At 38.0% G+C, this 26,787-nt stretch overlaps 1 protein-coding gene and 1 long non-coding RNA gene across 11 annotated transcripts in view; one reads left to right on the forward strand and one right to left on the reverse strand.

The window, feature by feature from the left end:
• The window catches only part of LOC143666354 (uncharacterized), a 209,526-nt gene that overhangs the window by 87,485 nt on the left and 95,254 nt on the right, over positions 1–26,787 (forward strand). The window contains exons 3-5 of one of the 10 annotated variants that reach the window (XR_013167546.1): positions 7,053–7,172; positions 11,025–11,249; positions 21,683–25,892. The exons of 6 other annotated variants lie outside the window; for them this stretch is intronic. Coding sequence is in view for 1 of the 4 variants with exons in the window: in XM_077140089.1 (XP_076996204.1) it covers positions 11,176–11,249; positions 21,683–21,953 (345 nt within the window). In the remaining 3 variants the exon portion in view is untranslated. Of the gene's footprint in view, positions 1–7,052; positions 7,173–11,024; positions 11,250–21,682; positions 25,900–26,787 lie in introns of those variants that run through there. 3 more of the 10 variants (XM_077140089.1, XR_013167552.1, XR_013167548.1) reach the window with 3 other exon arrangements.
• Positions 7,383–14,557, reverse strand: LOC143666356 (uncharacterized). Its single transcript, XR_013167557.1, has 3 exons — positions 14,462–14,557; positions 11,944–12,062; positions 7,383–7,839 (listed from the first exon to the last, which is right to left on the reverse strand). It is a non-coding gene; the product is annotated as an uncharacterized LOC143666356 (long non-coding RNA).

Consider the following 26,787-nt stretch of genomic DNA (forward strand, 5'->3'; position numbering starts at 1 on the left):
TCTGTTTTTCTGTGAATATTTAAAACTCTGACTCATTTTTGAAGGTTAGTTTTTCTTGATGGAGAACTTTTGGTTGGTAATTTTTCTCTTTCAGTACCTTAAACATATTATACCACTGCCTTCTTGCCTCCATTGTTTCTCACGAGAATTTGGCTCCTAGTATTATTGATCAGCCTTGTATGTATTGAACCACTTTTCTTTTGCTGCTTTTAGAATTCTCTCTTTATCTTTGGCCTTCGGAATTCTGATTAGTATGTGTCTTGTATGTCTTCTGGAATTTATTCTTTTTGGAGTATGTTATGCTGTCGGTCATATATATTTGTGTCCTTCACAAGAGTTGGGGTATCTGTGGCCATTATTTCCTCAAATATACTTTCAGCCCTTTTTCCATTCTATTCTCCTTCTTCTACATCCATAAGTTGTATGTTTGTGTGCTTTGTACTGTCTCTAAAATCACTAAGACACTGATCAATTTTTCTATTATTTTGGCTATTCTTTTGACTATATGCTTTTGATTGTCCTGTCTTCTAGTTCCCTGATTCTTTCTTCTCCCTGTTCAGATCTGCTGTCATATGCCTCTAGTCTATTTTTAATCTCTATTATTGTGCCCTTCATCCCCATAATTTCTTTTACCTTTCATTTTATACTCACAAATTCATCTTGCTCACCCATTGTCTTCTTGGCATCCTTTATCTCTTTATACATATTTTCCTTCGTCTCCTTGAAATGATTCAGGAGATTTGTTTGAATATCATTGATTAGTTATTCTAGATTCTGTGTCCCTTTGAAGTTTTCATTCATTCCTCAGTTGAGACATATCTTCCTGTTTCTTATTGTGGTTTGTGAGTTTTTCCTGATGTCTGGGTATCTGGCTATCTTGATGGTTTAATTCATGAATTTCAGTTTTTCACTTTTCTCTAGGGTTTTATTGTTGATTGGCTTTGCATTAAGACTCTTCTTTGAAGCTTGGCGTAACTTATTCAAGACCTTTAGAATAGCCGGTATTTAACTGTTAAGATTTTTCTCAGCTCTTCTTCTTATGGCTTGTGCGTTGGATATGAACTGGAATTTTTAACATTGCACTTTTTGTGCAACTGCTTCATCTGAAGGAGAGAGCTTTGTTTCCTCGCTGCCTTTTTTGGGAATCTTGAACTGCTCTGTTTGCTTTTATGTAGACTTTTCTCCCCAACTCTTATGATTTGTTTAAATTTTCTCCCTCACGCAGTGCTCTGTTTTCCTTATGCTTTCAGTTCTGGGATCTACCCTACCTCAAAGCAGTTCAGTTCAATCCCCTTTTAAATAAAAATTTTTCATGATTTTTTTTAACCACTGTTTTATTCCCAATTAGGGTATCCCTCCCCAGGGAGCCAAAAGGACCAATCCAGAAAGGTGGGTCCCTTCAGAAAAGTCTGTTTTACCTTTAAGTGTCCTGCCAACTGATACTGAGTTGAGTAAGTCCCCAATAGTTCTTATCAGCTTTCTATTATGCTCTCCCTCTCTCTCTCTGTCCTGAGCCATCTGTGCATGCAGCATTACTCACCCATGTGGCTTCTGACCTGGATCTCTGTGGACTTAGGTCACTGTGCTTGGATATGTGTGGAGTTCTAACTCGCTGCTGTGAGTTGCTCTACCATCTCAGTCACAAGAGCCAGGCCATGCTGCCCCTCTGTGATGCCCAGGCTGGCTGTACGCTGAGTACAGGGGAGGGAAATGAGAACTGACCAGTGTCTTGGATGGAGTTCTCATACCTGAGATTTCTCAATTTCTTTGATTCAGTATTTGTGGAGTCCTTCTCCAGTCTCTGTGGCCCTCTAGAGTTCTAAGCAAGTAGAGCTTGTCCTTTTATTTACTAAAGACTTTTTCAGATGCTGTCTTACATCATCCTGCTGATGAATTCACTCTCCTTGACATGTCTTCTAATGTAGAATTCTTCCTACTAGTAGTTTGCAAATGTGGGTACCTAAAGAATTATGGAGAGAGCATTGGACTCTTTTAGGTTATGGTTCAAGATAAATTTTAAACAAGATTCCTCATAAGTTCTTATGCATTCTAAATTATTAAAGTCATTTTCTCAGAGAAATCTATTATCTACTCAACTGGGGCCTAAGGGCATGGTCCTGGAACAATTAGATTTTAAGTAAGGCAAGAGGAAGAAAAAAAAACTTGCATTTTTGCCTTACCACCTGGGTTGGTGGTATAAAGCTAATGTGTACTCCAGAAAAGCTACGTTCTTTAATCCTCATTCATGATAGCTGGATGGGATTTTTTGATGGTTTCCATGGAGGTGTGTCTCCACCCACTCAGGGTGGGGCTGCTTACTGGAGCCCTTTAAGAGGGAGCCATTTTGAAAAAGTTAAAGAGCTACTGTGCCAACAAAGCCCAGCAAGTAAGTCCTTTGGAGATATGGAAAGCAAAGTCCCCCTGGGGAAGCCTTGTGGATTGAGGAGAGAAAGCTGGGCAGATGTTGCCATGTACCCTCCCAGCTGAGAGAGAAACCCCGAATTTCACTGGCCCTTTCTTTGGAGTTAAGATGCCTTTAACTTGGACATTTTCATAGCCTTTCTCTGGGTGCCTTCATTTGGACATTTTCATAGCCTTAGAACTGTAAACTTGCAACTTAATTCCCTCTTTGAAAGCTGTTTTGTCTCTGGAATATTGCATTCTGGTAGCTTAGAAATTAAAATACCAACTTTGAAGCATGAATTAAAATACAAACTAACATTTTTTTTACCCATTGATTTTAAATTTCTTTTAAAAATTTGTGTTAAAGAATAAGAACATGGAAGGGTTTGAAATAAATTAATGTCTTAAGTTGGGGCACAATTATCCTTTGAAAAAAGGGGTTACAGCTCTTATTAAACATGTGCCTTGAAATTATGTAGATTAAGTATAAGTCATATGAAAGTTAGTTGTAAGTGGCCCTCTAGAGAAGAATCTCTTATTCAAAAGGTTACATAAACTACAGTTATTCCTTATGTACTTTCTAAACTGTGGTTTTTGTGGCAGGCCGTGAACTTGTCAAACTCTCGGTTTAAGCCACAGATGCTCTTTGTCTCCCACTCAAATACCCTCCTTCCAGTATTCAGTTAGTGCTTAATTCTCCATCCCTATGATATTCCACAATTTTAGAAACTGGGCACACATAAAAGACTAATTGGAGAATTCGGGCTTTCTTTTAGCAGGATTATTTTCTTTTGATTCCACAATAGGACGATTTTCACAGACGTTCAGCTTCTGAAATCTCACTGTTCAACTGTGCATTGTTCTACTGAAGTTACTTCAACTTTCTTTCTGACAAAGAACATATTTTAGTGATTCTCCTTCTCATCTTTCAAACACATTACTACTTTTTCTTACTATCCAAGTGCATTTTTCTGTGAAATACATGGAATTAGTTGAGTGCTCTTGCACACTCTTTAAAATCTGTATGCCTTGACTTCCATATCTTAAAAATGAAGTCCTTACCATAAGGCATTCTAAAGGTCTCATCCACTGGTAAAAATCCAAGATCACTAAATTACAAACTAACTGTTATATTCTGGGAGATTCCATTTGATTCTTTTAAATCATGAACTTCCACATTATTTGTAGCTAAGAAGGTGTCAAAAACTACATGTTGAATAAGATAAATTGATAGATGGATGGAAGAAAAATAGTTGGAGAGATATATGAAAAGGTAGTAAAATGTTAATGGTAGGTGGCGGGTATACAGATATACACTGTAAATTATTTGTTTTTTTTCTATTTTTGAAAATGTTTTCAAAAATGTTTAAAAAATGGTATCAGCATGTATGCATGTACATATGTGTACACACATGCAATTAAATCTTCTTTATTTGTATCTACTCATATTTAGAATTCTTTAAAATAATTTTATACACATACTCTCTAAGACATGTCTTCCCTGATTTGTCCTGCATGACAGGCTACAATTTTTATGCCTTAGACTTTACACTATACTTCCAAGGGATCTGGAGCATTCCATGGTGACTTCAGAGCATGTCAAATTCATTGCAGCTGCAAAACAGCTGGTATAGGCAGCTCACAGTGGCACTCTGAAATGTAGTCTGAATCAATTAAGTATTGTGATGACTATAAACTTTACTTTAGTATTTTATGATGTTATATTTCTGGTCTTCTAACTAGGAAGTAATATGATATATTGTTTTGTGATTCCTAGTACTTAAAAAAATCAACATCCATTTGAGGTTGGTTAATTTATATCTCTCCTTGATTTATTTTATGGCATACACATATCATTTAAGTTTAAGTAAAGTAAATCAAATATTGTCCCATGGACTGCAACACTTTATTCTTTGAATTAGAAAGCATCCTCTGCATTCCCACATAGAATGTGGTAGAACCTTGTCACATGGGAGTTCTGGAGAACAGTCATCTTGCCACCTTGAAAACAACTCTTTAGATGAAGTGGTGATAGCAACACTGAAGTGGCTTCAGATTCTCCTAACAGGAAAACAGTGACATTAGCAGGGGACGCCAAACTGTGGACATGGAGCAGCCAGAACGAGAGGTGATTCTGCACCATAGAAGCAAACATATCAAGCAAGATTAGTGAGGACGCACAGTACAGGTCTTTTGGAAGCACAGAGCCTGGAAGATAAGTGCTGTTCGGTAGTAAGTGACGATAATTGGAAGGGAAGAAAAATTAGCTGATGCTATGAATCTGCTGAAAAGACCTGTTTATATTTCAGTGAAATATTTCTGGAAACATGCTTGAAATGCCGAAGATTGTGGAAATGAAATGTCCACTAACACCAAGTGGGTGTGAAGACCAATGACACACAGCTTGTGCGCACGCTTACACAGTGCACATTTACCTCTGTCTGCATTTCTAATATGTAACCAATTCCTCCTTATTCAGAATTTGGTGATATACTTGTGTCATTAGTGGGTCAACCCTTGATTAAAGCCTTTTCTTTTCTCCACTTGATTCTGTGCGTCTCCCTCCTACTCAGTCTGCTTGTGCATACCCGAGACATGGCATGGCAGTCCATGCAAAACTATAATTCCTTGACTCAGAGCCATTAATTTTTATGATCGTTTAACTCCTTCACACATCCTTAATGTTTAGATGTCATGAATTATGTAAACATTTTCCTTACTCTGGCTATTTGGTTTCCATTTGCTGCTGCCCAGATGTACGCATTGCAAGGACGGCAGACGGTGAGGTACTCTTGGTTATCAAATTATTCTGCTCTCAAAAGCTTCTCCCCTTAGTGTGATTTTCCACTCCGTGAGAAAGAGTGACCATTTGTTTGTGGCTTTAGTAGGTAAAAATCATGTATTTGAAGCTGATTTTTGTCTGGTTTTTCATTCCCGTTGCAGCATCTGTGGTTGAAAGTGTCTGCTTACACCAAAATGGTGTCTCCTTATGGATTCCTTGTTGAACAGAGCTGTGGCCACTATACATGGGTAGTACTTTGCATATTTCGTCTTATTTGACTCTTGCGATAATCCTGTAACAATAGGTGTTACCATTTCCATTTTAAAGTTTGAAGTGAAAAAGTTCCATGAATTTTTCAAGATTACCTCAAATTAGTCACTCAGATGTACTGGACTCGTAGAGGTTGTGGGTAACTGGCTGTGGTCATCTCCTTTCCGTCTGGCAGGTACAGGGTATTGTCTATGGTAGAGATTGTCTATTGCGGTCTCTAGAGGAGAATGAGTTGCAATTACTGTACTGTTTTTGACATTGTTATTCATACATTGAAAGCTGGCAGCCTGACCCACACGGGGAAGCATTTGATGTTGTTTTGCAGAGCCTTGTAGTAGTTGATCCAAGTTTCCTCACTAGAACTCATCAGATGTTTGTCTTTTTTCCCTAATAGTCACCCCCTCTAAATGGCAATCCTCAGGAGGAGGTGGGTAGATATGGATGACCAATAGGCATCTGTGGTGTCCAAAACTGAGATACTGAGCTCCCTCCAAAATGCAGTCCTTCACCATGTCCCCCATCTCAGAAAATGACATCCATTTTAATGCCCCAGACCAAAATTCTTGCATCTATTTTTGACTCTTCATTGTTACACTTCACATCTAATCCATCAGCAAATCCTAATGACTCTACCTTGAAAACATATTCAGAAACAGACCAGTTTTTACCACTTGATACCACTATCTTGGTCCAAGCCGACAGTTATTGGAATGCCTCCCAACTGGTGTACTTCCTTCCCGTGATCTTCTGAAGTCAGTTTTCAAGAGATTAACCAGAGAGGTCTTGTTAAAATAATGGTTATCCTCCGCACAAAATGCTGCAGTGACATCCTGTCTCACATTCTCATAATAGCCTACAGTTTTTGAGTCATCTGCCTGCTCTATTTACCTCTCCAAACTCATCTCCTGCTGCTCTCCCTCTCACTCACTCTCCTCTAGCTACATTAACTTTCTCTCGTCCTCTAAAATGCTGTGATGATTTGAAGCATCTGTACTCACCATTCCTTTGGCCTGTCACCCCAGGTTGTTTCATAGATCATTCCTTCACATTCATCGCTTAAGTTTTTACTCAAACGTCCCTCAGGAAGACGTTTCCTAGTTACCTTCTCTAAATTACACCCACAAATACTCGCTTATGCTCTACTCTATTTTTTCCTTGATATTGATCATCATCTACTATACAATGGTTTACTTATTTATATTGCTTATTTTATGTCACACCCCATTAAATATAGGTTGAATGATGAGAAAACTTGGTTTGTATCTTTCACTGTCCTGTTCCCACCTCTTAGATCAGTACCTGGTCCTTAGTTTATGCTTATCAATTATTTATTGAATGAATGATTTTGTTGAATGAATTGATACTCTTTTGGTGGAATAGGACCTTTGTTTTCTTAGGCTTTTAGAATGACAAATATAAAATGGATCAATTCTCCCACTTACAGAGATATGAATTGAGTAGAATTTGTGCACAGGATAGGCTTAAGAGAAAAATATAAATACAGTAATGACTGATCAAATATAACATGCTAAATAAGAATCTCTTTTATCTGTATAGGTTCTGATAATTTGCAAATAAACTTTATATGCATTTTTAGGTTGTTTTACCACTCTCAGACTTGCAGAAAGAATTTGTAATTCCTTTTTTGTAAATAAGAAAAGAAAAATTCAGACAACTTATGTGATTTGTCCAGTCACACTACTAGTTTTTCGTGGAGGTAAGATTTGAACACACACAGTTTTGAATCAATGCTTTTTCTCATCTTTCCCATAAATTGTGTGCTTTAGTGAGAGTGATATGTTCTTAAACTGAAACTCAGAATATCTTTAACAAATACTATAAAAAGTGTCCAGTATCTACTCCAAAGTAGGGCGTAACGCTCAGAAATGTAGAAATAAATTTTAAAAACATTTTATTATTGGTATTATTTCACAAGAAAAAACACAGGAAAATATATAACAATCACAAAGGGGCCTTGGTGGACTTTCTAATTGTCATCTTGCTTCCACAAATGTGCGGGCGAGCATCCTAACTCCAGTAAATAAATGCAGAATATTACTATAAGAAATGTTCATATCAGAAACATGATAGGGGAAAACAGGATAGCTATAGAATTATGCCATAGAGCAAGAAGCTGAGTATAAAATTCCTGATTTTCTCCAGGTTTTCTCACTGTGAAGAAAATGTTTGTTCAAACTGAAAATATTTGAGTTGCCATGAAGGAATAATTTATCTGAAACATAAAATAATTTGAGTTGACTCAGATGGTCAGTACTGCCTCTCGGGATGAGGCTGGCAGTGGAGCTGACTGGTCTTGTCCTCGACCTCCACGTGTTCAGTCAGGATCTGCCATTTCAAGTATCTCATAAGAGCGCTGCAGTTCCCTTTAAGGACGAATAGAACAGATTTGAGTGATTACTGGCAAATTTCTATATCCCTCCACAGTAAACATTAATCTACGGTATAATAAATTGTATTACTTGGCTCTCTGAAGAATTTTCTTAGAATTATTCTCTAATGCTTGACTCCTGTTTCGTTTATGACCTTATTTTGTACCTTAAACACATTGTCAACTGGTGACTTGGTGCTTTATATCCATTCTTTTATGTATAATTCAGAAGAATACTTTAATATAGGTGTTAATCTGTATTTTATGAATTAGAAAATGAGATTTAAAAATTATGCTTGAATAATTAAGAGACAGATCCAGGGTTCCAGCTCCATTCCATCTGCAGAGTGAAGGATCTTTCAAATTCATCATTCTGGATCCCACGGTATTTGGAAGACGTGATGGAGGAACCCACCAACAAATTAGGAAATGCTTGAGATGCCCTAAAATGAGTGACTGTTTAAATAAGCACATCCTATGACAAATAATTATTAATTTAAGGGCCAGAATACATTGTTTTAAGCTAAACTCATTAGGATGTTCTCACACACAATGAGTCCAATTCTATCTTTCTAGTCTTTATCTATCATTTGAGGAAACACACAAAAGAACGGCTTCTAATCTATTGTTTTTCGGCTACTTGAGAAGACCTATTTTTTTCATTAAGTTTTTAGGTTAAACAGTTACAGTCCATTTTTGATGATTCCCTAGTGAATAAACTACTAAGCAATTATGATCAATAACCTGACAGAAATTTGGAGCTCAGAGAAAATTTTGCTGTTTAATGTTTAATTCCATTTTATTGGTGAAAAAATTGAAACCCAAATCTGCTACCTACCTTTTAAATAAAAATCAGGCCATATTTTCCCTAAGAAAAAGAATGTGACAGTGAGGATATATGCGCACAGTTGCGTACATGCATATGTAAGAAGAGTGGTTTTTACTTCTGTGAAAATTCTTAGGAGTAACATGCTTTGAAGGATTTTTACTGGGGCAGTCACAGCCATGATGAGAAATTAATCATAGAGCCTATTGTGTTTATTTTGTATCCTAAATGGCAAAGTGCCTTACTCTTAGCAAAGGTCAAAGAATATGTGCTCAGTAAGTGGCTTTCTTAATAGCCATAAAAGATGTTTTGAAATAAATTATTATAACTTAGTATTTGGTTTTCTCACTAACATTAAAGACTTTATGTTGATAAAAGAAAGTACCTAACATATCTTTGTTATATGTTTCTCAGATGGGTACATTTCATCTGTGCCCAAGTCCAACAAGTGTTCATTGGTCCATCAACTAATTAAATCTACAAGTTCATTTCTTACACAACTTAAGTTTTTTCATTAACCACTTTGAGCCTGTAGGAAAATACTGGCAAAATCTAGTGGTGGATCATGCTTCTGTTCAATCAAAGATTAAATGGGAAATAATTTAGGATATGTGAAGAAGTAGCCTTACTTTACTTTTCTGACCCATTTCTAGATTTAATAGGACATCATTTGACCCAACCACTAATGTAGGAAGTTCAAGTTCCACGAAGGGTTTTGTATTTGAAATCTACTGTGGTTTAGATAGATAAACTTCAGCACCGCTGTGTACTTCCTGAAACTATCTGAAACACATTAGTATGTGTGTACATATGTGTGTTTTCCAGGGAGATCTTTACCAGGCTTTGTTCAAAGTCTCAACGTGGTTCATAACCCTACCCAATAGAAGAATCCCTACCCATGAAAGACAGAGCACGATGCCTCCAGGCAAAATAATGAACATTAACAAGGACATTTCCTCCTTGCCTACCCCTCTGTTTTGTATCTTTAACTCTTTCTGTTAAAGTGGCCTATCATTTTAAAACTTTTATTCACCATGCAACTAGAGCCAATCCTTTATTTTATCTTTGCTTTATACCTTTTCAACTACTGTTCCTGTTTCACGTCATCTCTGTCATATTACTCATTTCCCCATAGCCGTGTGCTGTGTTTCACAAATAATGGTTAGATTTCTGATAATCAAATCCTTAATGAAATTTAATAGTTGATACTGAGCCAGTGTTATGTTTCATTCATCAAATATTTGGTTAGTGTTCTTCTGTTTTATTTAGACATTGTACCAGGAACTAGATATACCAAAGATTAACAAAAAATGACAGGACTCACTGACCTCAATGAGTTCAGTTCCCTTAGCATTTAAAAAACTTTAATGTACATATGAATCACCTAAGGAATAGGGTTAAACTGCAGATTCTGATTCAGTTTGTAAAACTGGGAAATTCTAACCTTCTAGATTTCTAACACGTTACAAGATGATGCTTCTGCTGTTGGTTTGCAGGTAATATTTTAGATGGCCAAGGTTTAGTGCAGGCTTTCTCAAAGCGATCTTGGAGGGAAGGAAGTCCTAAGACCCTTTTACCCATTTTATATAATGAATTAGCGTCACTTTTATGCACCTAGAATGTTTTCAGTTATGCATCGTTCATGCGAGACTTGAGAAAACCTTCTTTAAATCATTTTCTGTCTTCTGTGTTCATGGGGCAACTTGTCGCAATTAGAATTAAATTCGGACTTGAGCAACCAAAGTCTGGCTGCAGTGACTTATACAAATAAGGGTTATTTATATCACACAGCAGGAAGCCGAGAGCTAGGAGTCCACTGCTAAAGGACACTTCCCCATTTTTTTTTCTATTCAATTATTCTTAGCACGTCCAGCTTTGTCCTCAGGGATGTGATCTCAAGGTCGTGAACTGTCTACTGCTCCTGCAGCCTCACATCTGCTTTCCAAGTGGGAGCAGGAAGAAATGGGAGGAAAGGCGCCCAAAATGAGCATCCCTTTTAAAAGGCTCCTTTTTAAATCCTCCTCCTCAGCAAAGCCTAATGACTTCAATGTAATATTTCTGTATAGCACCAAATTACATAGTCAGCTCTCAACAGAAATGAGTATGGAAAGGTGAGCATTTTAGTTCCATATCTCTGGAGCTTCCACAGTAGGTGAGGAAGGGGTTGGGAATGGCTTAGTGTTTGCCACGTGTATGAAATTAAAATGTCATTAGCAAAATAAGAATTATCTGCCCTGGTGGTTTGGCAGAGAAGCAGGTTCTTAAATCTAACCCTTTCCTGTGGATGTGAATGCATTGTAAGTAAGGCCTTTCCACGAGGTTACTTCAGCTAAGGCGTGACCTCCATCCTTCAGGATACTGAAGTCTTTCATAAGACAGTGAACTTCAGACAAGGAAGGAGGAAACCATGGAGCAAGGAGCTGAAAGCAATGAAACTGGGAAGAGAAGGACAAGATCAGCAGATACTGCCCGCGCCTTGTCCTGGGGCAGAGGAGCCAAGGATCGATGGTGGCCAGTCTTCAGGAAGAAAGCAGCGCCTTGGTGATGCCTCAATTTGGACATTTTCCCAGCGTCAACATGTAAGCAAATAAATTCCTATTGTCTAAGCCCAATCCATCTCAGAGCATTTGCTGGAGCAGCCTAAGAAATGATAACTCCTCATTAAAACTTAAAACAATAATGTAGAACCAAGATTATTCTAACATTTCTGACCTTTCTGGAAATTCACATGTATTGCGTATGGGACTGCTTATTCTGACCACATGTAAGTTTGGTTGGGTGTGAAACATCAATCCAATGCTAGTAATTTCTTCAGGTTTACTAATTTCCTTGCATATAGAAACAGTACCCCAACACATATTTAAACATCTGTATTTCACGCTTTGGCTATAAAATGTCAAACTTTTCCATAAGAAAAGAAAGTTGTGAACAATCTTAATACCTAAGTTAGAGACAAAAAAATAATTTGAAAAAGATAAGTTAAATGTAGCTTTTCTTTTTCCTTTTTAAAGTCGAGTTCTGGTATTTATAGTTAATTGTCTGACATTTTAAAATCCATAAAAAGATGCAATGAAGGGAAAAGCATTAACTTCTATATGTCATCTACCATGTCTTAAGTTCTTTTTATATCTTATTATCATTAACTTCCCCAACAACCTATTGTGGTGATTTACTATAATTCCCATTTTCTAATGAGGAAACTGAAGTTCAGAGAAGTGAAGGAATTCTCAAGATCATACAGCTACAAAATAACAGAGTGTTTTTAAAACTCACCAATTCCACTGTCTCTGAGAAGGTATTTGTGGCACTTACTGTCTTCCTCTGTTGAAATTCAGCCCAGTGAAAACAGCATGGATTCATTATCCATCCATCCACTTTTTCAAAGACTCAGACTTGAATTTTACAATTAAAAGTACATCAAATGAAAAAAAGAAGTACATCAAATGAGACTTCTGGTCTTAGAAATAAAAGATGCATATCAGCATTGGAATATTACTGATAAATTAAAGGAAGAAGAAAGAAAGAAAGAAAGGAAGGAAGGAAGGAAGGAAGGAAGGAAGGAAAGAAAGAAAGGAAGGAAAGAAAGAAAGAAAGACATTAGATAAGTCTAGAGAAGTATTACTGACGTGTAAAAAAGAAAATTCAAATTATAAATTAATTGCCATCTCTGTGATATTTAAGTAAAGTAACATTTTACTTAAAAAGTAACCAGAATACAGAACTCAGTGAAAATTAATCATCAGTAGTCCATGCATTTTAAATAGTAAATGCAATAAAATATTTAAACTCATATTTTAAATATAGATCTGGTGGCTTCTAGTATCATATATGGAGAAAATCTGAACAATTATAGGTCTAAATTGTCCATATTTTTAGAATTTACCTCTGCAATGTAAATTGCTCTCATAAACAAGAAACACATATATGTACTTTAAAAGGCTCTAGGTCATTTTGTTTTCCTTCCACAAGGATTTTTTAGCACCTACTATGTCTTAGTCACAGGCCCCAGTTGTAAGGATCTACTGAGACGTCTAAGTCCCTGTTTCTGCTCTAGGAACCCACTCGAGTTGGGAGAGAAATGAGAAAACAGCAGTTCAAGCTCAATGCGTTAAGGAAATGGATTCTAGGGGAACAAACAGAAAGACAGAATTATTTAAACCACTTTCAATAAGGCTAAGAAATTCATAATCTTTTTTTAAAACTCCATTCCAAATGAATAAACTATAAGGTTTCAGTATATGAGTGAGTAAACTCCGTTTTCCTGAAAGTATTCTGCTTCAAAAGGAATGATTTGGAAATACAGATCTGAAGGCTGACCCTGAATGTGTAAAAAGATGTTTCATGAATCAAAAAATAAAAAGAGAGAGAGAGAGAGAGAGGAAAGGAGAGGCAGATAATGTTTGGTAGTTAAGTTAAAGGGTGAACATATTATGGTTTCAAAATTCTTCAGCTTTAAAAGAGACAGTCTGAAGTGAGGATGTATACATTGTGTGTGTGTGTGTGTGTGTGTGTGTGTAACACAGTTAAGTGTTGACCAGGAAGTGTGGCATGCAGGGTCTAAGAAGTCAGGAGTCTGCTGATTGCCTTTGGGAGTTGGCAGGAAGCCCCCAGGCTGAGGATAGGAATGAGAAGTATTTGATAGCTCGAAGGAAACACAGCACAAAGGGGGAAATAGTGTAAACAGTAGGGTCGAGAAAGGAAGCAGGGCCCTTGGCTCCCAGGGATGCAGGCAGGAGCAGATGCTGTAACCCAATAACCAGTGGGAATGCAAGGCCATCCCCACCCCGTCTGAAGTTAAGACCTGGCAGGAGGCATAGTTCAGGCCATTATGTCCTCATTTCTCTCCTTTGCTGGGGAAGAATTTTATGATGAAAGGTTAGACAGAAGACATTATAGGAAGAAAAATTATGGGCACAGAGTTTTGGAAAAAGAAGAAAGATTGTGTAGAGCCGGTTCACCCAACAGCTTTTTCCTGCAGATCAGGTTTTGAGGTTAATGTTGACTCTAGTTCTTAGGAATTTGAGTGTAAGACATGAATATTGATATCAATATCTAAAGAATGGGATTGAGGCTCTTGGCTTTTTTCTTTTCACTTAAAGCTGATTATCAGAGGTGGCTATATCATGAAGCTAATGAAGCTGAAACTTCAGGGCCTCCCTCTACAGGCATGGGGCACTTATAAGCCCCTGTCCTTAATTTTGCATTTGTAATTTTACTTTCTTTTTAAGTTATATGAAATATGATTTATAAAGAAATCATTATAAACGAATCATATTGGCTCCTTAGCTCACTTCGTTGTCATTGACAGATTTTCTAGGTTGACCATTTTCTTACCGTCTCTATAAAAACCAAATTTCTCAATTCAAAATGAAGAGGACGTGAAATTTCAACTAAATTTCCATAGAACTCAAACACAAATCTTAAAGTATTTCATAAATAAAATACATTATGTATTTCTTTATACCGTCAAGTCTATATATTATATACAATCACCTTCAGAATGCTGAAAACTAAAACTCAACTGCATTATGTATTTCAATTGTTTAGATGCATGAGGAGAACTGTAATTAACATGTTTTGGTGTTTGATTTTTTTGGCACTCCAAAGCTATCCATGGTTAGATTTAACTCAATGTATGTTCTAGTTTGCTAGCTGCCAGAAGGCAATATACCAGAAACAGAATGACTTTTAGCAAGGGGAATTTACTAAGTTGCTAGTTTACAGTTCTAAGGCCAAGAAAATGTCCCAAGTCTATAGAAATGTCCAATTTAAGGTATCCAGGGAAAGATACCTTGGTTCAAGAAGGCTGACGACGTTCAACGTTTCTCTTTCAGCTGGAAGGGCACATGGTGAACATGGTGGCATCTGCTGGCTTTTACGTGGCTCTACCAAAAGGGACTTTCTCTAAAATGTTTCCTCTTTTAAAGGATTCCAGCAAGCAACTCCACTTTCAGTGGGTGGAGACACACCTCCATGGAAATCATCTAATCAAAAGTTACCACCCACAGTTGGGTGAGTCACATCTTCATGGAAAAATTCAAAATGCTCCCACCCAGCAATATCAAATGAGGATCAAAGGGCGTGGCTCTTCTGGGGTCCACCACAGATTCAGACCCGCACAGTGCACAATCAAAATAGATGTTTCCATAAGTCAGGGTTAAAATCCTTACTTTCTTCCTTGTGCTACCTTTTTAAAAATGTTTTTCTTTTCTTTTATTGTAAAATATAGCATATATACAAAGAAGCAATAAATTTCCAAGTACATTTTAACAAGTAGTTAATAGAACAGATTTTAAAATTTGGTCTGGGTTACAGTTCCACGATTTTTTGCTTTTTCTTCTAGCTGCTCCAAGACACTTAGACCAACAGAAATATCAATGTGATGATTCAGCAGTCATGCTCATTTGTTAAATCCTGTCTTCTCTGTTATGCTCCTCCTCTTTAAATAACATATATACATAAAAGCAATAAATTTCAAAGTACATCACAAATTAGTTGTAGAACAGATTTCAGAGTTTGGTAGGGGTTACAATTGCACAATTTTAGGTTTTTATTTCTAGCTGCTCTAAGGTCCTGGAGGCTTAAAGAAATATCAGTATAGTGATTCAGGACTCCTACTCATTTGTTAAACGTTACCTTCTCTGTATAACTCCACCATCACTTTTGATCTTTCTCCCACTCTTTAGGGGTATTTGAGCTATGCCCACTCTAACTTTTTTCATGTTGGAAGGGGTTGCCAGTAATATAGGATAGGAGGATGGCATTAGCTGATATTCTGGAAGGACTGGCTTCAATACATTTCAGGACTTATCTGGTTCAAGGGTCCAGTGGAGGTTGTAGGTTTTGGAGAGTTACACTAGTGCATGCAACCTTTTTAGAATCTTATATAATGCCTTAGGTGCTCTTTGGGCTTGGCTGGAATGGTTTTGGTTGGGGTTGGACAAGTTATGGTAGGTGGCAATGTCTAACTGAAGCTTGCATAAGAGTGACCTCTAGAGTAGCCTCTCAACTCTATTTGAACTTTCTCAGCCACAGATACCTTATTAGTTACACTTCTTTTCCCCTTTTTGGTCAGGATGGAATTGTTGATCCCACAGTGCCTGGGCCATCTTTGTGCTATCTTTTATTTTAATTTAATTCAATTTGATTTCTCATTTGTTTAAATACAGTCTTAGATATGATGATTTGGGCTGCAGATAATAGAGCACCTAACTCAAATGGCATGAATTATGAGGCCAATTATGATTTCACATGACAGGGTGCCAGAATGGGGCTGGACAGGTCAGCTGTGAAACCCTTCCTCAGTGATGCCATCAGAGGTGAATATTTTTATATGAATATCTGCCATCTTCAGCATGGCAGCCTCACCAACCTTCATGATCTAAACGTAGCTGTGGTCTCTCCATGTCTAGGGGCTGTATCTGTAGTGATGACTAGGCTTTCACAGGTGGATCAATCACTCCCAGTGAAGGAAAAAAGAGGTAATTCCTTCTGTGTATCGCTTTTTTTGTGAGAAAGGAAGTTTTCCCCCAAATTCTCTCCTCAGTCGGATCCCAGAGGCCATAAAATGCCATAGCTGCATTCCCTGTGGGCTGAGTGCCTGGTATTTTCAGTCTCTAAAGTGAGAGGTAAGATCTTCCAAGAAAGATGGAGGAGGATTAGGGGATAAATTTGGGGTGAATAACAAAGGTCTGTCACAGTTAGCCTTAATAGGAGAGAAGTCAGTTATTCTGACTTTTGCTAAATATTGGTTTGATTGGGGTATAATATCAGATTTTTTTCATCCTCTGGGTGTGCCCTTGTTTACCGGCACATCTATACTTTCACCATCTATTTGTTGTATCTTATGATCTCTTATTCTTTGGCAGCTTCAGGGGCCATAAATCCTTCTGTAGAGTCTCAAGTTTTAGACATTATATAAATTGATGAACGTTTCTGAGAGCTATAGACTTTATCCAAGCTATGAAAACTCTACTAAACTGTGGGAACTTTATAACCTATGAATGCCAAGGTAGCGAGTCACTGGGCCAACCAGTACACACTGTTGACCTCCTATGTGCGATTGCTCGGGCTCATGCCACACAGATGGCACTGCCAGGCTCCAGTCCAAGTCTGAGCTGCTGTCTAGAAAAGGTCACAGGAAGTCAAATGGTGTTTCCTAAGTATTTTCCTGATCAAATTCATGGTGTATTAGTCAGGGTTCTCTAGAGAAACAGAATAGGAGAGATCTGTAAATATGAGATTTATAAAGATTTCTCATGTAATCATAAGAATGGAATAGTCCAAAATCCATAGAACAGGCTGTGAAGCTGTGGCTCTGATGAAGGGTCTGGTCAAACTCCACCAGAGAGGCTCGCTGGCTGAAGAAGCAGCGGAAGAGTCTCTCTTCTTCCTTAAAAACCTTCAACTGATTGGATTATCTCATTGGTGGGAGACACACCACAGTTGATCACAGATGTGATCAGCCACAGATGCAATCAACGGACTGATGATTTAATACACCAGCCTTCTGGTTTATCAACCAGCCATGGAATTTCCTTACAGCAATGGTCAGACCAGTGCTTGTCTGACCAGACAACTGGGCATCATCACTTGGCCAAGTTGACACCAGAGTCAACTATCACATGTGGGAAACATCAGACTGGTTAAGGTTCCAAAGAACCAACTCCATTCATTGTTTCCACCATGAAATCTTCCCTCAGCACAGCTGTCCTTGCTCAGCTGACCTTCTTCTAAGAGTACATAACACCCCGTGTCACCAGTACTCATTCATTACTATAGGGGATTGAATCATATTCCCCACAAAAGGCATGTTTAGGCTCTAGCCTTTGGTCCTGCAGGTGTGAACCCATTTGTGACTCGGATCTTTAAAGACGTTTTTAGTTAAAAAAACAAGCTGAATGAGGCTGGGCCCTGGTCCAGCGTGGCTATGGTCTTTAAAAGCAAAGGAATGTGGACACGGAAAGAAAGTGTCAGGGAGCAGCCAGAAGCTGAAAGTCCATGGAACCCAGAACAGAAAGGAGAAGATGCTGCCAGGTGCACTGGCATGAAACAGAATAGGCAAGGAACCCCAAAGATGGCTGCTCAGCCAGAAGAAACCAACTCAAGGAGGAAGTGAGCCATCTGGCCTCTGAAACCGACTAGCCAATAATTCCACTGTTAAGTCAATCCCCCTGTACGGTGTTTGTTTCAGCAGCTAGGAAACTAAAACAAGTACAGTGCTTAATACTATATTATTTTGTAACACTGTTTTTCTTCAGTTGTTTTATATTCCAGGACTTTTTCACCCTCACCTCAACTGCATAATAATTTTTAGAATAAGAATCACATTTTTCCTATTCTCATCACACTTCTCCTTATACCTTGTTATCTAGCATTGCAATCTGCTAAATAAGTGAATGTAGGCTGTAGTATAAGATAATGTAGGGTTTAAGCTCTAAAGAATGGAGCAAAGCCATTTGATAAAACCATCCAGGGAAACTTAAAAAACAATAGTGGAACAATAAGCAACTTAGTACCTTGGTACTGGGTTGGGCAGGACTGCAGTGTGATATGCAAACATGAGCAGGTTCCTGCTTATGAGGAGTTTGTAATCTAGTGGTGAAGAGACATATTACATACTCCTGCACAGAATATGAAGAGGAAGACTGCGGTAAGTGCTGCTGGGGATTGAATCATGTCTACCGCGGGATTTACCGGAGTCCTAACACTCTGTCCTGTGCTGTGGGCTCACTTGTGAATGGAAGCTTAAAAGGGCCAATGTAGATGAGGCCAAATCAAATCAGGATCATGTGCCCTAATCTGATATGACTGGAGTCCTTAGCAGGAGAAGAAATCTAGCCAGAGACTCAGTCAACTCAGCAGGACCAGGGAAAGCCACAGGAGGAGAGTGAAAGAGAAAGATCACATGTGGCAAAGACAGAGGTTGAATGTAAGCACGCCACCACCAAAATGCTACAGATCTTGGAGAAAGCACAGTCCATTGAAACCCTGAGTTTGGGCTTCTAGCTTCCCAACTGAGACAAAAAATTCCTGTCGTCTAAGCAAACCAGTCAGTGCTGTTGTAGCAGCTCTGGCAAACTAAGACAAGTGCCATGAGGGAAAGGAGCATGGAGTCGTGTGCTGCGCAGGGGGGAGTCTGACCGAATCTGCAGGTGAGGACCGGCTTCCCTGAGGAAGTAATATTTGACCTGACAATTGCAGAGTGAGCAGCAGATAATTAGGACTGACAATGTGTTTGTGTGCAATATAAAGTTGTGGCCTGAGTTGAGATCAAGGTGGATGATGGCAGAGAATGAAGCTGCCAAGGAGGCGGTTAAGGGACAGCTGGCTGTCCTCCACAGTCCATCCCTCCTTCCATAGCCGCAGAGTGTAGCTGCCCAACCAAAGACTACTTTCAAGTGTCCTTTGCATTAAGTGTAGCCACATGGCTAGCTTCTCTCCAATAAAGTGTGAGTGCAGGCAGTGGAAATAGAAGCAGATGCACTCAGGAGATCTAAATTGATAATGTGTTGAACTTGAAAAGTTGACAGGGAATTACCTGCAAAGACAACTAGTTGGTGGTGACGCTCTCCTAGGTGAAGCTTTGAGTTCAGATTTGAACATAACCAAGAAAGGACATTACTTTCTTCCACCCGTTCTTGCACAAAAATGCAGGGAGAGTTCGGGTTTTTCCTTCATACAGCAGTTGTCCTGCCCGAGGGAGGTGTCTTCTTTGAAGCAGTGTTTAGAGGAGTTAGTGTCCTGACACCTGGATTCAGACCAGCTCTTAACTAACTGACTGAGCCACATAGGATGGTTATTTAACTCTCCATTCCCTAATTTCCATCTGCAAAATGAAGAAACCAATAGTACCTGCTAGTAGGTGTGGAGTGGGTGAAATGAAGGAATATGTCGTTGGAACCTTACCTTGGTAAGGCCCCCTTCATTGTCACTTCTGTGCAGCAGTCACATCCTCTTATGCATCACCCGAAGTTCTAAGAGCCATTGGCATATCATGCCCTATGTAGGTGCATCACATATTCAGCTAAGATGCTGTTAATTTTAGGGTGCATGCTCTTGACAATTAAGTTAATTTAATAGACCTGACTTTGTCGCTGAATTTCATAGGCAAGGATTAATACTAATACTCTAACTCCTTTGTTCTTTTGTCTTAACAGATTTGCTCTTGGCCCTGATTCTTAGATACACACAAAATCTTGGCCCTTTCTTATAGGGCTCCAGATTTAATCCCCAAGATACAGATAATGTTATTCTTTCACAGCCGCCTGAGTCTTAACCTATTCCCAGCAATTCTGAACACAGCTTCCCTTCTACAATTGCTTTTTTATCCAACTTTTTCACTCTTTCAACTTAGTTGACTTTCATAAATCTTGAATTCTTTAGCTTACCGCCCTCTTAAACAAATCTGTTGCTGCTGTAATCCTTCAGTATCTTACTCCTTATTATTCATCGCCACATCCTGCTCATTAATTTTCTGTCTGGCCTAGCGTAGATTTAGTCTCCCCTTACATTCCTTTCAGCATGATTAAGTGTGTGTGTGTGCACACGCGTGCATGTGTGTGAGAGAGAGAAAGAGGTGGGGAGCACAAAGACAGAGAGAGATTAATGTGGAAAACAGAAAACTGATAGCAGTACCCACAATGAGGGAGGCAAGTTCTCCATTAAAGCTCTGATTCAGATATTTCTGTGTTCCTTGCAGAACATTGTAATGCAGTGTTTCAGGGCTGTCTACAGGAGACCCTTGGGAGGTGTCTATCATGTTTTCCGCAAGTCAATCCTCCTTGGAAAAAATACTTTGCCAGGATTAAATGTCCTACAGCAGGTTCTACATTTTTGATAGAGTGATTTTAGAATGTTAGCTGATATTGTCCCAAAACGTCACCTTTCTTTTTCATTCACTTTTTATTTTTAATTCATATGAAGTTTCAAAGAAAGATAATCATGTAAGTTTGTATATATGCATAAGCTATAGTAAATTTCAAAGAGTTCTTTAAGAAAGCAGATGGTAAAAATATGAACCATGGAGTCTTGATTCTTTGGGCCAAATATTCTAATAATAGAATAATATTCTACCTTCATATCACAACAGTATGTACTGACCAACAAATAAATTTATTTACTCCACCAAGCTAGCTTACTTGCTTCCTTCCTTCTTTTCTTTTTCTTCCTTCCTTCCTTCCTTCCTTTTTCTTTCTTCCTTTCTTTCTTCTTTCTCTCTCTCTCTCTCTCTCTCTCTCTCTCTCTCTCTCTCCCTCCCTCCCTCCCTCCCTCCCTCCCTCTCTCTTTCCCTTCCTTCATTTCTCTCACTCTTTTTTTGAAAGAAATAACTGACACAATTCAGGCACTATAAATTCACCCTATAATTCTACCTATTCATTTATTCATTGTTACATCAAGTACTTTTCTGTTCACTTTGCCATGCATCATGAAGTTAGAAAGATTGAGATTTTCTTGTTTTAAGGACTCTAAAAATCTTCTAGGTAATTAATAATATGTAGTATGTATATATATTTTAATATTATATGTACTTATTATATATACCTAATATAAACATATCTGTGGGCCAACCACATGCCAAACCCTGTACTTGCCAATGCCCTGAAGGAGTTATTACTTCCCCCATTTTCTGGATGAAGAAATGGTGCTTCAGAGATACTAAGCAGTTTACATAATGTTGCCCGCTAGTCCTAAGTACAAAGCCAGGATTTCAATGAAGTCATCTCTGTTTAATTCCAGAGCATGTGCTCTTAACCACTACACATTGGTCTCCTCTTAAAATAAGTAAATTTCACCAAATGAAAACATTCTAGAAATAGTCAAACCTGAACATGGATTTTTTAAAGAATTAAGCGATCATTTGGTCAACGATGTTTTATCTGCTTTCTCTCTGGATAGATATTTCAGAAGCATGTTTTCTGGTAGGTGATTCTAATTCACTTAATGAAGTATTTGATGATAGTTCTTAGAATGACTTTCACTTCTGCCTTTTATACTCCTACTTATCCTCCAGATTCCAGCTCAGAAGTCACCCCGCTGTAAAACAGTCCTGCGTCGATTTCCAGGCTTCTCTTCACGTGAGGAACTCCATAGCATGGATTATGCGCACCAGCTACCGTGTCAAATCACGCTGGGTCCCACCTGCATCTGTGTCTGCGTGCCTGTTTTTCCGATGGGCTGTGAGCCCCAAGCGCATTGCATCAGTGTCTCTTCTTCTCCTGGGACCTGATGTCCAGCTATTGGACAACGCTGAATGCAGCTGGGCTTTTGACCAACAGTCCTAGGTACAAGTGTGCCCATGTGTCCGACTGCCAGGGGTCCTCCAAAATCAAACTAAAGTGTTGGGTGGGCATAAGGAGGAGGATGGGTTTATATTACCTGCCTACATATTCCTTAAGTTAATGTGAGTATTGGGAACAGATGATATTTACATTCACTCTGGGTATGGGTGTCAAAGTCATGAGTGTGTCTAATGTGATTGCTTTAAAGATGGTTTAATAAAGGAATGTAAGTATAGACAGAAGACACTAAAGTAGAAGAACATGACTGTGGGTACAGGAAGTATATAGGTTTATGCAAGGTATTGCTAAAACTGTTATTTATCAATGAGGAAGCAAAGGTCTTTTATTTTTCACATTTTAAGGCAGTATCTTGTAGGGTTTCCTGTGATGCCTTCTGTAGTCAGAATGTTTGAGTTGGAATTGTAATCTTCACCACTTGCTGGCTTAGAAATTCACTTGTTCTCCACTTTGTGCCCACTCCGAGGTCTGCTGTAAGGATTGAATAAGAGTAGTTCATGTAAAGTACTTCCTGAGTGCCTGGCATACAGGAAGCCCAGGAGAAATGTTACCTGTTTGATTACAATTAAATTTTCAATTTTCAGCCATCCGAGTAATTCAAAGTGCTTCTTTGAATTGGTGGACTACATAAATAGAGGACCCAAAAATGTCTCATGATTAAGCTCAAAAACCTAATCACAAAATCGTACGGCAAAATGATAGAAATGATCAGCAAATAGCATTTTTCTCTTCACGTCATGCCGCGGTAGCTCCATGTTCTTTTAAATTTTGTTTTAAATTTGGAGTGTGTGAGATTTAAAGCTTCCCACACTGGGCAGGCCCATATTCTCATGATGCCATAGTTTAAAATGTTGAAGGATTGGGAGAATGCAATCAATAGAATGTATCCGTGGGGAATATATTAAACTGCCACCCTCAAGGGATCATTGTTCATTCATTCATTCATACAAGCTTTTTTGCAAAAAGAAGCCTGTCGGAGTGGTGGCATAAAGGAAAGCTTGTGCATGAGAACAAACTCTAAAGCTTCTCAAATGAAGTAAACTTGAAATCCCTGCACGAAGACACTACAGCATTCTGGACTTCACCACCAGCCAAGCACCCATTTATCTGTTTGCACTAAGCAAGTCTTTGCTCCAAATTGCAAAGTACAGTTAGAGAGGAAATGTTCTGAGACAAGAGATCTATATCTAAGCTTTCTACTAGACCAGCTCTTTTCCAGTCAATAGGTGGTCCTGAAATAATACACCCATTCATCATAATCAAAATAGTCAGAAAGAGTTTAGGATGAGACCCATAAATTGCTATATTAAAAAAAGAAAAAAAAGAAAGAAAACAGAAGCAAAGAAAATAACAACCATACAAGAAACAGGAGACAGATAAAAACAAGAATTCCTTCATGAAATAAATTTTTAACTACACATTCTGTGTGAAATTAAGGAAAATATTTCCCCTCTGAAACAAAAGCTCAAAGAGAAGATAAAAACGATTCAAAGACAAGCTGATAAACAGTAAGAGGAAATAAAAATTGAAATGACAAAGCCTGTTAGAAAAAAATGCTGCCGGGTAGAGGTGACAAGCGTGTGCCATTCATGTGGCCAGGACAAGCACACTGAGAGGACGTGGATGAAAAAAGAGGCAAGTGCTGGGAGAGGTTGCATGGCCACTGGCCCCATGTGCTGTTGGCAAATGGGAACTGCTGCTGGCATCTCCCAACTTTTACTATTAAGATTCTGAATTGGGTTTGATATCCTGGGTTACACATTAAATGTCTGATTAGCATAACCGTTGACATTAAGTAATCGCGAGTTAATGTAGCTACTCTTCAAAAAGGACTCCTCGAGTACCAAAACCAAACAGATCAAAAGGAGAACAGTATGTAACTGGTCTTATTATGCTTTACCTTTCAATTTTTTGTCTTCCATGTATATATAGTCCAGTAAAGGCTAGATCTGAACGTCCAAACCCAACATAGAATTTCAGATTCACGTAGAAATTGTCCCCATATGTTAGTTTCTCATTGACATTTTGGCTGTCACCTTATGTGGATAAAAAAGGCTGTGGGTATGCAGTCAATAAAGGGCTGCTTCCTATATGTCAGAGTAGAGCTATCATTAGTAGTGTTTACTATAAGTTCTTTGCTTCCTATCCCCCTTACAGAGGAAGCACAACGACTGTGTAGTATTCTGTGTTTCTTGCATAAAAGCAAAGATTAGACTTTCTGCTAGTTCAATAGAAAAAAATAATGAGCCAAACGCAATGACTGGCAAAAATTCAAATGAGTGGGAAGGTTATGTTAAAAGATACAGTAAAAGGATGTTAAATTATGGAGAAATGCTAGTTGTGTTTATTTTTTAACAACTGAGAGAGCATTTTAAGAGAATGAACTATTTCCAGTTATTTAAATGTCTTTGGTGCACATTTGGCTTCACCATAGGGGTATAAACTCTAGTCCCTTTCAAGTTTAAATACTTTGATCTCTTGACTTCGCTTCTTATTTAATTGTGCCTTTGAGAAAGGGCCAGAGCACTGTGGGGTTTCATGGTGTTATCTGGGTGATATTGCTACACTGATAGCCACCCATGCAGCAAGTTGGTGGAAATCAAGTGTGAGTATCTGGTACTGGCCTGTTAAATTAACAGGCTCATTCTATAAGACTGAATGCTTGGAACCTTAAGTTGTGACGTTCAAACAAATGCATTCAGAAATCTGAATTTCAGAGTTTTCACCTTGGATTAACAAGCTTGAACGTAGGCAGGATGATATTTTTAAAATGCATGTTGTTTGACAATCCCAAATAGTCTTCAACGATTTTAGTCTTCCAGGGTTGTAGTGCATACACCATAGGAACACGGGGCCATGACTTGAATTCCGTGTCTCCCAGTGAAACATTACAAAGGCCCCCACGTTGGCTCATGCTTTTCCTATGTCTATCATCTGTCCCCGAGGACAAGTTCAAAGGAGCTACAAGGACCACCTAGCCGGCCTATTTTGTTCACATGGACGACCATCTCAATCTATGCATTTACAAGCAGCAAGTATAAGTTTCTGTGCATCAGTGTATCTATTTATCTATATATGTACATAGGTATGTACTTTTTATTTCTTATATTACCTGATTTAGCAGTGCCCTACTCTTTTAAGAAAAATACCTTGACATAAAATTGTTGGGTCAAAGAATGCAAATTTTGCATCATGGCACATGTTTACTTTCCTCCACAACAGATGGTACAGAGTTAACCCCCAACCAACTTTACATGAATGTGTTTATTCTCACCCTCTGCCTATCTCTAAATATTCCCAATAGTATTTCTTCTTCTGTGAACTATTTTTCTGTGTTCTTTGTCCATTTTTTCTATTGGGGAGATCCAAATTTTTCTTATTTATTTTTAGAAACTCTTTATATATTATAATATAAATTATTTCTCTTGCCTTCATATGTTGCAAATATTTTCCTAGTTTGTTGCTTTTGTTTCTACTTTGTTTATGCTTATGTAATCAAATATGTAATTTTTTTCCCTGTAGTTTTTCTTTCTGACTTTGATTTACATTTCGAAAGTCTTGTTTTTTCCTCAATATTATAAAAAAACTCACCCACGTGTCCTTCTACTCATTTATTTTTATTTTTTAGTTGTAGTAGCATAGAATAGTTAAGAGCATTGATTTACACTGACCTGGGTTTGAATTCTGCTCTGTAATTTTACACTGTGTTAATTTAAGCATATTATTTTATGACTAAAGTGGTGAAGATAATTTCTACCTCTTCTTCTTGTGAGGGTAATAAAGGAGATGATGATTATGAAGTGCTTGGCATAGAATATTGTGCTGTACCCAATACATCACAAATACTTTATGGACAGATATTTTATTATTATTGTCTCATATATTTAAACATTTGGTCCACCTGGAATATAAATGAGAAGTTAGATGTGTCTTTCCGAAATGAAGATTTTTCTTATTACAAATCTTTCTGATACCATTTTATATCACTAACAATCTTCACAATTTTTTCTCAACATTAGTACCCAGTCCCCATCTCCTGCTTCTTCTTATTCTCATTCTCTTCTCTAGTTACACGATAATATTTATTTTTTCTGAACAGGACTTGCATATTCACAAAATGATTTTTTCCTCTCCCTGGATTTCATTTTTCTTTTCTTGACATGCTAAACTCGGCCTTTGGGGCCCAGGTCAAGGATTCGTCTCATTGATGAAACTTTCCATTGTTCCCTAAGCAGAATTAATTATCCTTCCTTTAGGTTTCCAGGCATGTTTGCCTCTTTCCTTGTACTTATAGTACACATGGACTTTCCCTCCCTCACTCCAGATCATGAGTATCTTATAGGAAAAGATTGCATCATGTTTTTCAAATGTACCTGTCCAGTGTCTGACAACAGAGCAGAGTAAAAAATGCTGGTTGACTGCAGTATATGACCCCTGTCCTATTTGTGTATACTAACCACAATACTCACCGGGATATAGCTATAATATAAAACACATCTATAGGCATATATACACATACATGCCTGTATAGTACATATATATAGCACATACATATATTTGTGTGTATGATTACATGAAAACTTCCATGATGCAAATGTTAAATTGGCTTAATTTTTTATAAACAGATGTATTTCTGGGCAAAACTGTAAATTGGAAAAAGCTCTAAGATACATAGAAAATGAATGTTACACTGCAGACATGAGCCTTGGAATGGTCGGCTTTGTGTTCTGAGATTGCTGTCCCATTTCCCTTCTAGTACATTGAGATCCAAGATGAACTATAACATCATGTTATATGTTCTGCCTGAAATCCAATTAAA

Source organism: Tamandua tetradactyla, chromosome 22 (genome assembly GCF_023851605.1).
Source record: "Tamandua tetradactyla isolate mTamTet1 chromosome 22, mTamTet1.pri, whole genome shotgun sequence".
Lineage (NCBI taxonomy): Eukaryota > Metazoa > Chordata > Mammalia > Pilosa > Myrmecophagidae > Tamandua > Tamandua tetradactyla.